A 12,357-nucleotide genomic window follows, 5' to 3' on the forward strand; every position below is an offset into this window, starting at 1 on the left:
AACGGCCCTGAGAAGCAAAGCTCCGCATCTCGACTCCTTCTCTGCCCGCGCGGGCTGGGAGAAAAGGACTTTTCACAATCTCGGGGTCATCTCGACCCCCAGAAAACCGAGAGGGGGTCTCCACTCGTCCCAGTGCCCGGTGAGGGGGGGTCAGTGCTCGAGGGGGGTTCGGGGGCACTGAAGGGGGTGCGGGTGTGGTTTTTGGGGGGTCCCGGCACCCCCCGGGGCAGGGTCAGTGCTCAGCAGTGGGGGCTGCCTGGGGAACCCCCCCGGCCCCCAAATCACAGCCGGGTCTCCTGCAAGGCACTGAGGGGAGGCTCGTTCACCCCCCGCCCCCACCGGCGTTGCCACACACCTTCCCAAAGTGTCCCCAAGTACTCCCAAAGTGCCCTCAGAATGTCCCCGAGTCTCTGCCGAGGTGACACCGGCCTGATGACGGCCCAGTGGTGATGTTGCTCTGTGCACAGCAGCCTCGGGATGTCCTCCATGGCTCTTTGGCACCGCTTGGCCACTGCACAGCCACCGTGGCCTGGAGAGGGACAGAAGAAGAGGGTGTTGATGTCCCCAAGTGTCCCCAGCAGGTGACGCGTGGCCAGGCGGGCACTGGCCTCCCACAGCTGCTCAGCCTCGGCCGCTGTGGCCACCAAGGCCGCACGGAAATCGGGACACCTCCATTGTCCCCCCCAGGGCAGCCTCGATGTCCCTGAGCCGGCGCTGCAGCTCCTGGGGGAAGGCGGTGGCTTTGTCACACGCGGCCACCAAGTCCCCCAGCAGCCCCAGTGCAGCTCCAGCCGGTGGCGTCCAGCGGCATCTCTGGGAGGCCTGCAGGCATCAGGACCCCCCAAAACCTCTCAGAGACACCCCAAGCCTCTCCAAGCACCCTCCTGATTGCTCCCAGTCCACTCAGGACCCCCTGAAACTTGCCCGGATCCCTTCCTCACCTCCCCAGGACCCACCAAAGCCTCTCCCATCCCTTTCAGAATCCCACAACCCCCTTCCAGTCGTCTCCAGCACCTCAGTACGCCTAAACCCTGTCCCAGTCCCTTCTCAGCCCCACCAGGACTCTCCCAAACGCCTTCCAGTCTCTTTCCAGCACAACCAACCTCATCCCAATCTCTGCTTTTCCATCCCCAATCTCCATACAGCTCCTCCAGGCTCACTCTAGTCCCTCCCAGTCACACCCAGTACCCCCAAACACCCTCCCAGTGCCCACCAGGACCCCCAGAACCTCATCCCACCAGCTTCTTCTCTGCTGAATTCCTAGAGGAAGACCAGGCCCAGCTACTACCAGACCTTCAGAGAAAACTCCACTCTTCTAGAGATCACCACTTCAGCAGCATTTCATCTGCCACTCCAGGAGGAGCAGCCACCATTTTAACTGGACTACTACCAACACCCTGACTCCTCAGGGTGTCAGGTTTCTGCCTCCCTCACTAGTTTCATTTGTACTAATTGCATTTTTTAAATTATTATTTTTATTTAGTTTTTTTTCCTGGTAAAGAACTGTTATTCCCATTCCCATATCTTTGCCTGAGAGCCTTTTGTTAAATTGTGGTAATTCGGAGGGAGGGGGTTTACCTTTTCCATTTCACAGGAGGCTTTTGCCTTCCTTCACAGACTCCTGTCTATTCAAACCTAGACATGGGCCTTGTTTTTCTTCTATCCCTTGTGTGTGTGTTGTGGGCTCGGGTCTGGCTCTAGATTTTCTTGTGGGCAGGGCTGGCCCTGTTGGCCGTGCAGAGCCCCCATGGTTTTCTGGGCTTGTGCCAGAACGTGTTGGGGTGTGTTGAAGGGCGCTGCTGAGGGGCTGCCAGGTGCCTATGGCACACCGCCCTGAGAGCGCCCGGTCTCGTCTGATCTTGCAATCTAAGCAGGGTCTGACCCAGTTAGTACTTGCATGGGAGACCGCCTGGGAATACTGGGTGCAGTAGGCTTCTTTTGCTGCCTGCTGGCCAGAGGGCCTCTGGTGCTTGGGTTTTCTTGGGCAGCCATGGCGAGGGGCAGGAGGGAAGGGGCAGGCATACCTTGTGTGGTTTTTTGTGCCTTGTGTGTGTGTTGCAGGCTCGGGTCTGTCTCTAGTTCCCCTTGTGGGCAGGGGCGGCCCTTTTGGGCTTGTCGAGCCCCTTTGGGGTTCTGGGCTTGTGCCCGGAGGGTGGTGTGGTGGGCTGAAGGGCGCTGCTGAGGGGCTGCCAGGTGCCTATGGCACACCGCCCTGAGAGCGCCCGGTCTCGTCTGATCTCGGAAGCAAAGCTGGGTCGGGCCCTGCTGCTGCTGGGGGCAGCGAGGATGACGTCGAGAATGACAACCTCTTGCTCCACCTGACCACCGGCAGGCTGAAGATGGTGGACTTTGATTCTGACATGTCCTTTAAAGCCAGGTTCCACAGGGAATTTGCAGATGGGTCCACACGCAGGGGATGCTCCCAGATTTGGGCATTGCACAGCCTGGCCGGGAACCAAAGGTTCCCCCTTTGCTGGGGCGGATGCAGCTGATCCTTCAGTCGGCTGCCAGGCTGCTTTTGGCAGGGCTGGGGACATGGGCTGGGGTGGGTACGAAATGGGAGTGGGCTCCTGGCCCTGCCAACAGCCCCCAGCACCCACCGTGCCCTGGGCTGGGGCTGTGTTGAGAGTTTAGCTAAAGAATAGCTGCGCAGCAAGGGACACGAAAAAGTTAAGTTGATGAGAGTGTGAGAATACGTGACTTGTACCATGAAAACTATGCCCTTGAGAAACAGATGTTTTCTAACAACCTTGAGAAACAGATATCTCCTAACAACCTTGAAAGACAGACATCTCCTAACAACCTTGAGTATACAGGTGTTTCGTTAAAAATGAAATATTGCTTAGTATGCAGAAAAGTAATCAAGTATAAAGAAGCAGTAACTGCAAGGCTTATCGCAAAGAGATATATGTGTTAATAGAAAGGTAACCAATCCTGAGCTTCGCTTTTGCAATATGTATGAACTAATTAGTGCTTGTATAAAGAAACTGTAATCGACTCCAATAAACTGAGACTTGTTGATCATGACAGCATGAAACTCGTTTTCCCGCGAAAATCTCACCAACATCTGGCGCCTGAACGGACGGGACCCCCCCCCGCCTGGATCTGTGAGACGTTTGCGTTGGGGTCGGGTCCCGCAGCTAGACGGACGGCGATTAAGCTCCACTACCTGGAGCCGCGCCCTGAGTGACCGCAACGGCAGGCTCAGCCGATACGTGATGCTGAAGCCTAGAGGGTCTGCAACAGCGCTGACGTGAGTAATGGATAGGCAAGCAGCATATAACCCTTTCACCTCCTTTCTCAGATGGAGGCAATTTAAAGAGCTTTATTTAGATAGGGATCTCCAGGCTTCCGTACAGCTTCTCTTTCATATTCTCTCAAAGAGAGCTGAAAAGGTTAAAGAAGCCGATTTGGAACAGTTGGTTCTGTGGGCAAGAAACAAAGGCAAGCTGCAAAAGCCTTCGCTGATTTTTAGTAAAATCAAATGGCAAGAGCTGGGGCAGCTGCTTTGGGACGCAGTGATAGAACGCGGAGACGGGAGAGAAGCGGTGCTGGCCCCTCGCTCCCCCGCAGCAGCGGCAGCGGCAGCGAGCAACCCAGCGCGGCATGTCAATTGTAGCAGGAACAAGTGATCACAGAACAAGATACAAAGGCAAGAAAAAGTTACAGAAAGCCCTTCCTCGTCCCTTGTGGAACGGGTTGGCAGAACTAAGGCAATGGGCTGTGGCGGAGAGCAGCAGGGTGTGGCGGTAAGCACCGGCCAGCCGCCCGGGCGGACCGCAGAAGCGGCAGCGCGAAGTGGCAGCGCGGAGCGGCAGGCGCGGGGCCAGGCAGAGCGGGGCCAGGCAGAGCGGGGCCAGGCAGAGCGGGGCCGGCCGACACCGAGCCTGAAGCAGCCCCGGGGCGGAGCGGACTTCGGCCGAGAGACAGAAGGCTCCTTGTTGCTGAGCAACAGCGCGAGGAGGGAGATGGGCGTTCCCGGGGGCTCGGCCGTGCTGGAGTCGGAGCAGGCGGGGCGCGGCCGCATCAGGGGCGTCTCCTCTCCCATCCCCACAGTGACGCAGCAAGGATGGGAGCGAGACGGCGCCGCCCCCTCATCTCCCCGCAGCACCCCGCAATGGCAGCGGAGACGCTGCACAGCCTGGTTGCCACGGTAACAACAACCCCGAGAGCAGCAGTGTCACCAATGGAGGGATTGCAACACCACAGCAAAAATTTCAACAGCATTTTTCCAATTCCTTCCAAAAGTCAGAAGACGTAATGAAAAAGTATAGCAGTACCAATTGTTTTCCAAGATACCAAGAGGGACAGACATTATGCAAATCAATGTTATTTCAAATACAATATAGATGAAAATCACTGTATAAAGATAGAAATGTTAATAATGATTTAATTGCCAAAAATGTCTCTGAAAACAAAGATTTGAGAAGAGTCAGTCAGATGGAATGTTGGCATTGAGTTCACAATTTCTGTTTTTGAGTTTTTATAGATAATAAGATAGGTAATGATGATTTTTGAGTTTTATAGATAATAAGATAAATGATGATTGTCAAGTTTTGTAGGTAAAGATAAGTAATGATTGTTACTAATGTTATATGAACGCTTTGAAAAGATTGTCTTAAACTATTTTAAACATTTCTTGTTGATAGGTTGATCATATAATGTAAGTTTTCTGATTTTTGTGATAAGAATTATTATTAAGATGTTAAGGTATTGAGGTGTTGTTTTAATATTTACAGTCAGATTTCATATGTTTTATTGTCTTTTTAGGTGATTGATTGCAAGATATGTTTTTTCAGGATCCTGTGTTTTTGATTTTTTAACTACTCATGTGTTTTCTTTGTCTAATCTTCTATGCAGCTGCAATTCATCTTCTTTTAAAAATTTATTGTCCAAGTTCTGGTTCAAGATTTCAGTCAAATTTTCAGATTTCTAAAGAAAAGGTTTGTTGTATTTAGAGAATTTTTGTCTTAAAAGAAATTTTGGACAAGTACAATTATTTGATGGTTTGATAAATTTTTAATAATAGGGTTTTTTCTACTTATAACAGTTATTTCTAAGACTTTCATTTTATAATGTGTTAATACATATCCTCCAATTAGGGTTTGAGCTCTGGCCAAGCTCTGGCTCTATGTGGCTGGTGTGATTGACCCAGGTGTTTTCTGCATCAAAAAGTATTCAAGTCCTTTTGGCTTGACAATTTGATCCTATAAGGCAGCTGAGCCTCAAGGGAGTTTTGGAGAGACATGATCCGGACATGTTTTATCCAAATCTCTGTTGTTTTAAGGTTTATCAGCTGCTGCAGACTCTGGGATGACAATTTGATAGTATAGCATTTAGTAACTGTGATTTTATATGTAATATTAATTGTATATTATCTGATTGATTTTTATTTGTTGTTAGTTTCTTTACTATGTGCATTGTTTTGTTTTTAATGTTTTTTCATGTTTATAACAAAGATGTTGATATTTCCATTTCTTCATGCAAGTTTTAGGGAACAGAATTGAGAGAGGACCCTCCAGTCCCTGTGGAGGGTGTTGGGTTTATTTGTGTTTTAACAGGTGCAGAATATGGATAGATTTCAGTGAAAAATGTAGAACTTATCAATTGCAAGAGAGCACTGATCTCTCCACAAGTGGATCAGAAGATGCACAGCAAAAGTGAATTGTGCAAAGATTTGTGTTTCACCCACAGAAGATCGTGGGCTTTAGAGTTTGTTTTTTTTTTTTTTTTAAATAAGTGTGGTTTTAATGATGTTTTAAAATTTTTTGCTAAGTTTTAGTAAGTTTTAGTAATGCCTGTAATTTTTCTGTTCATTTTGCCATTGTCTTTCAATGGCAAAAGAAAAAAGAGGGAGTTCCAACGTAGATCAACAGCAATCCTGCTTGAGTGAGTGTTTTTACCCATCCAACCAAGAAGTCGTGTGATGGGCAGGACAGATGCTCTTGCTGCATTGATACGAAAAGGCAGAAACAGAATTTTAAAAATAGATGAAAAAGATACCAACCTTCAGTGATAACAACGTCAATAACAACAGTTTGCCTAGAACATCCTGTGATTAATCCAGTTCTAATAAAAATTAATTTTGTAGAGCACAGAGAAATAACTTAGAATATCAGAAGTGTGAAGTTAAATTTATCAGAAGTTAGTTTATTAGAAGTTATAGTTTATGTTTAGAATTAAATTTGTTTCTTTCATGTTAAAACAGAGCATTCAAAAACCTAAGAAATATGTGGTGGGCCTCAATGTTTTTATTAAGCAGTATTTTGGTCGTTGAAGTATCTAAAATCCTTGACATTAACAAAAAGAGAAAATATGCGGATCACTTAAGCCAAACAAACTAGGCAAGATTCATTCTGCCTGTTGTTAGCCACACCGTCTAACTCCTTTAATACTTATTTAATTGGAGTCTCGTTGGGTCCCATAGCAGAGTTCAAAACATGGACCCGAGCTCAAATGAATTCAAATAGCACAAAGACATGAGTGCGAAAAATTTGAAGGCATGTGCTGTATAAATTAAAAAAATAGTTCCGAATCTATTCATTAAAAAATTCAGTGTTTGCAATAACATGTTCAGGTGTTACAGAAGGATGATACATTTTTTAAATTATCATTTAAATCATGAAGAATTACGGAGTAGCTTAAACACCTTTTGCAGCTTATGATAATAAGATTGTTAGTTATAGTAATTTTAATGCTTACATTGCCGTGTGTATTTCAGTGCTTGCAAAAGACTTTAATGTCAATTATAGAACAAAAATAGAACACATCCTTGCTTGCTTATACAGAAAACAGGGGAAATGTCGAGAGTTTAGCTGAAGAATGGCTGCGCAGCAAGAGACACGAAAGGGTTAAGTTGATGAAAGTGTGAAAATATGTGACTTGTAGAATGAAAACTATGCCCTTGAGAAACAGATGTCTCCTAACAACCTTGAGAAACAGATATCTCCTAACAACCTTGAGCATACAGGTGTCTAGTTAAAGATGAAATATTGCTTAGTATGCAGAAAAATAATCAAGTATAAAGAAACAGTAACTGCAAAGCTTATCGCAAAGAGATATATGTGTTAATAGAAACGTAACCAATCCTGAGCTTCGCTTTTGCAATATGTATAAACTAATTAGCGCTTGTATAAAGAAACTGTAATCGACTCTAATAAACTGAAACTTGTTGATCATGACAGCATGAAGCTTGTTTCCCGCGACACGCTCACCAACATCATAGTTCCATATAATCCCAGTCCACAGCGTCCCAGGCCCTGTTTGATTCCATTCCATTCCAGGCTATCCCAGTTCCATTTATTCTGTTGCATAGGATCTCAATTCCATATAATCCCAGTCCAGTTTATCCCAGTCAATAGGATCCCAGTTCCATGTAATTCAAGTTCCATATAATCCCAGTCCAGTTCATCCCAGTCCATACGGTCCCAGTCCCTATTTGAGCTTCCCCAAGACATATGATCCCAGGCCATATGATCCCAGTCCATATCTGACCCCAGTCCCAATTTTATCCCAGTCTATATTTGATCCCAGTCCATAGGATCCCAATCCACATCTGATCCCAGTCTCTATTTGAACACAGTCCGTAGTTGATCCAGGTCTCCAGTTGATCCAAGTCCATATGATCTCAGTCTCAATTTGATCCCAGTCTGTAGGATCCCAGTCCCTATTTTATCCGAGTCCCTTGTTGATACCAGTCCATAGGATCCCAGTCCATATTTGATCCTTGTCCGTATTTGATCCCAGTTCAGTTCATTCCAGTCTGTAGGGCCCCAGTCCCTAATTTATCCCAGTCCTTAGTTGATCCTAGACCACAGGATCTCAGTGCATATTTGATCCCAATCTCTGGTTGATCCCAGTCTATATGGCCCTGCACACATTCCAGAGGTCTGGAATTTCAGCTCCCAGCCAGGAAAAGACATTCCCTTTACCCTTGAAGGCAAAGCTCTTGAGAAGGGGCTGAAAGCCAAGTGGAGCAAAATGCTACAGAGACATTTCACTGCTGGCCTCCATAACTTAAGCTCCTGAACTAAGAATTAAAATAATAATTGGGAAATAAAATAATTAAAAAATCAGGGTTGGGTCATTGGGGGCAGAGGGGGCAATTAAATTAGAGGAGGATTCCATTAAATCCGGGAAGGATCTTTGGTGGTCCCTGAGGAAATTAAATTGGGGGAGGGTCTTTGGAGGTCCCCTGGCTCAAGGGAGACACGGAGAGAGAAACAGAGCAGGCAAAGAGAGGTGGGAGGGAAAGGAGGACACAAATACAATCAGCTGAGAAGGTGGTGCCCTGAAAAACAGAACTGCCACAGACTGGAGATGAACGGCAAAGAAATCACTAAGTCTGAAAGTTTTATTTGCTATCAAATACATCCCAGCCACCCAGCCCCACACAATCCCCATCTCACTGCTCCAAACTGGGATCCCACTTCTCCCAATCTCCTCCCAAACCCATCTCACCCTGGCAGATGTGGATTCGAGTGAGTTTGGTGTGGGATTGGTTTTTTTTGAGGTGGGAACAAACAATTTGAGGCGGGATTGAGGCTCTGTGGGTTAAAATTCATTTGTTGTCAGTGGGATGTGAGTGGTTTTGAGGTGAAAGATCGATCCCTCTTGGCTTTTGGAGTGCAGAGAGATTGAGAAGAGAAAAACATGCAGGTCAACATAAAAGGAGAAGCAGCCAGGTGTGTTCCCAACATGGATGACAGGGAATGTGGGTCACCAGGGCTGTGCCCAATGTGGGTCCTCCAGTGGGGGATGGAGTTTAGCTCTTCTCGCACTCGGGGCACTCGCAGGGCTTCCCTTACCGGTGCCTCCGTTGGTGTTCGGTCAAGTGAGAGTTCCTTGAGAATCTCTTCCCACACTCCCCACACTCGTAGGGCCTCTCCCCAGTGTGGATGCGGCGATGCTGGATGAGGGTGGAGTTGTCCCTGAATCCCTTCCCACAGTCGGGGCAGCAGAAGGGCCTCTCCTCCATGTGAACCCGATAGTGCTGGAGGAGACAGGAGCTGGTCTGAAACCTCTTCCCACACTTGGAACACTCGTAGGGCCTCTCCCCAGTGTGGGTCCTCTGGTGCACGATCAGGTAGGAGCTCCGGCTGAAGCTCTTCCCACACTCAGAACACTCGTAGGGCCTCTCCCTAGTGTGGATGCGCCGGTGTCTGGTGAGGTTGGAGTTCTTCCTGAATCCCTTCCCGCAGTCGGGGCAGCAGAAGCGCCTCTCCTCTGTGTGAACCGGATAGTGCAGGAGGAGACAGGAGCTGGTTTGAAACCTTTTCCCACACTTGGAACACTGGTAGGGCCTCTCCTCAGTGTGGATCCTCTGGTGCTTGATCAGGCTGGAGCTGTGGCTGAAGCTCTTCCCACACTCCCCACACTCGTAGAGCCTTTCCCCAGTGTGGGTCCTTTGGTGCCTGATCAGGTCAGAGTTCCGGCTGAAGCTCTTCCCACACTCCGAGCACTTGTGGGGCTTCTCCCCATCATGGAGCTGCTCAGGGACCCCCAGCTCCGAGCTCTGGCTCCATCTCCGGCCGCCTCCCCGGCCCAGGGTGGGTCTTTCCCCCTCAGATCCCCGCAATCTGCGTTTGCAGCCCCTCCTCATGTGGGATCTCCGGGGCTTTTCCTCCCCGTCGGGTTCCTGTGCTCTGGAGCTGCTCAAAACGGCCTCTTCCACCAGGTTCTGCCGCGGGGATTTGTCCTCCCTGCTCTCCATCTTCAGCTCCTGCTCTGCGGGAGGAAGGACAAGGAGAGGCTCTTCCTCGCAGCCTCCAGGGGGTTGGGAATGGGAAATCCTGGTTTGGGGAAAACAAGGGATGAGCACGTTGAGTTGGAAGCTCCCTCTGTCCCAGTCCATCCCTAGAAGTCCCTGGCCGCCTGGGCTCCATAAAAAACTCCCAAACACCCTGAAAAAGCCTCCCAGGAGTTCCCCGTCCCTGCTCCCTCCACTTTGCGGTTCGGGGCTCCCCCCTGTCCCAGCTGCTGGCATCACGCTTGGATTGGGGGTCCCCCTTCTCCTCACTGCCCGCCCTCCCCAGACTGCCGGGAGTCCCAGCAATCCCAAAAGCTCCCCCCTCCTGGCTCTCCCCATTCAGGGGTGCCGGGGCTGTTTGGGCTCCCGGGCTCCCTTCTCCCCTTCTTCCCTGCTCTGGGCTGCCGGGGCTCCAAGGAGTCCCCCCAAGGGGCCTTTTCTGCTCAGCTTCGCAGTTCTTCCTTCTCCAAAAATCCCCCCAAAAAACCCAACCCAGGCACCCCCCAGGAGACCTGGCCCGAGCTCCCCCTCCCCGCTCACCTGCGGGATGGGGGACGATGATCCCACAGGTGGGGGCTGCGAATTCAGGCAGGGCTGACCGCGCGCTTCTCTCTGCTCTGCTCCATCCGCCTTTCAACCTCCTCTTCCTCTTCCTGACGCCCCTCCTCTTCCATCCCCCCTCCTCCTCCTCCTCCTCCCTAAGCCCACCTCCCGCTCCTCCTCCATCCCTGCCCTTCTTCCCTGCCCTTCCTTCCCCCTCCTCCTGCTCTCTAATCCCACCGCCTTCTGCTCCCTCATCCCTCATCTTCCATCCCCCCTCCTCCTCCTCCCGATCCCCACCTCCAGCTCCTCCTTCATCCCTGCCCTTCCCTCCCTCCTCCTCCTCCCCCAGCAGCAGCGACACCCTCGGTTCCCGTTCCCGCAGCCCCGGCAGCCCGCGGCAGGAGCGGGGATGGAGCCGGGACAGGTCGGGATGGGCAGCGCGGGGCTCTCGGCTGCTCCCAGCCGCTGTTCCAGGGGGGAACCCGGCCCGGGCCAAAGGAGAGGCAAACTGGGGAAACTGGGGGCTGCACATCCAAACTGGGGCTGCCTGGGGACCCTGCCTGGGCACTGCCGGCCCTTGGGGCTCCTCTCAGGAGATCAGGAGGGGGGAACACCGAGAGGGCTCGGGGATGCCAGGAGTGGCAGCACTGGGAGGGACTGGTTTGTACTGGGATTGTACTGGAATCATACTGGGAGCAGCTGGGCCCATGCCAGGGCAGACTGCAGTCACCCCGAGGGAGACTGGGATCGTACTGGGATCATACTGACACAGAGTAGGAGCCTACAGGGGGCAACTGAGACCATGCTGGGGGCAAATGGGATATACTGGGAATGACTGGGAGCAGCTGTGAGCAACTGGGATCATGCTGGGAGGAACTGGGAGTCACTGGGTGCCTGCTGGGGATGACTGGAAACGACTGGGCTTATACTGGGATCATGCTGGAGGTGACTGGGATCATACTGGCAGTGAGTGCCACGACACTGAGGCTGACTGGGAGCAGTTGTGAGCAAATGGGATCGCGCTGGAAGGAACTGGGAGTGAGTGGGAATATGCTGGAAGGAACTGGGGGACACTGTGAGAGACTGGGAGGGACAGTGAGGGTGAAAGGGGCAACTGGAACCATGTGGAGCACAACTGGTTCATATTGGCACTGACTGGGAGCACACTGGCATCATCTCTGGATCATACTGGGAGGGACTGGACTAATACTGGGAGTGTCTGAGGGTGACTGGGAACACACCATGCACAGCATCCCTGTACTGGGGGTGACTGGGAGCAACTTGGAGCACTCTGGGAGCAAATGGCATCATACTGGGATTGACTGGGCTGATGTAGCTGGAGGCAACTGGGACCATACTGCGAGTGATTGGAAGTTACTGGGATTATACTGGGACCATACTGGGAGTGCTGGCATGTGACAAGGATCATACTGGAGGTTACTGGGCTCACACTGGTGATGAAAGGGAGCAACTGGGATCCCACTTTGGGCTACTGGGAGCAACTGAGAAAAACTGGGATCATGCTGCAAGCAAACTGGAGGAATTGGGAATGACTGGATGCAGGCTGGAGACAACTGGGACATACTGGGCATGACTGAGATCATACTGGGATAACAAGCACCTTACTGGGATCACTGGGAGTGTCTGGGAATGACCACAGAGATGCTGAAGGCAACTGGGATTTACTGGGGATGTCTGTAACCTTACTGGGGTGACTGGGAACACACTGGGAACAACGGGGACCATGCTGGGGAGAACTGAGAGCGAGTGGAAGTGAGTGGGTCTACACCGGGGACAACTGGGCATGACTGGGACCATGCTGGGAGCAACTGGGATCATATGGGGAGTGATGGGGTTGATACAAGGGACAACTGGGGCCAACTGGGATCACACTGGGGAGAACAGGAAGCAACTGAAAGCATGCTGGGGGCAACTGGGATCCTACTGGATCTTACTTGGAGCAACTGGGATCAGGCTGGAAGCAATTGAGGACAACTGGAGTGACTGGGAACATGCTGGGAGCAACTGGGATACACTGGGAGAGACTGAAACCACAGTGGGGGTAA

General features: G+C 50.8%; 2 protein-coding genes across 2 annotated transcripts in view; one reads left to right on the plus strand and one right to left on the minus strand.

Moving 5' to 3' along the window:
- The window catches only part of LOC140681563 (uncharacterized), a 305,451-nt gene that overhangs the window by 258,998 nt on the left and 34,096 nt on the right, over nt 1-12,357 (plus strand). The gene's annotated exons all lie outside the window — the stretch shown is intronic.
- LOC140681562 (uncharacterized) overlaps nt 1-12,357 on the minus strand; it is a 422,013-nt gene that overhangs the window by 185,654 nt on the left and 224,002 nt on the right. The window contains 1 exon segment of the mRNA XM_072921494.1: nt 8,808-9,518. Coding sequence (XP_072777595.1) covers nt 8,808-9,518 — 711 coding nt within the window.

Source organism: Taeniopygia guttata, chromosome 37 (assembly GCF_048771995.1).
Source record: "Taeniopygia guttata chromosome 37, bTaeGut7.mat, whole genome shotgun sequence".
Taxonomy (NCBI): Eukaryota; Metazoa; Chordata; class Aves; order Passeriformes; family Estrildidae; genus Taeniopygia; species Taeniopygia guttata.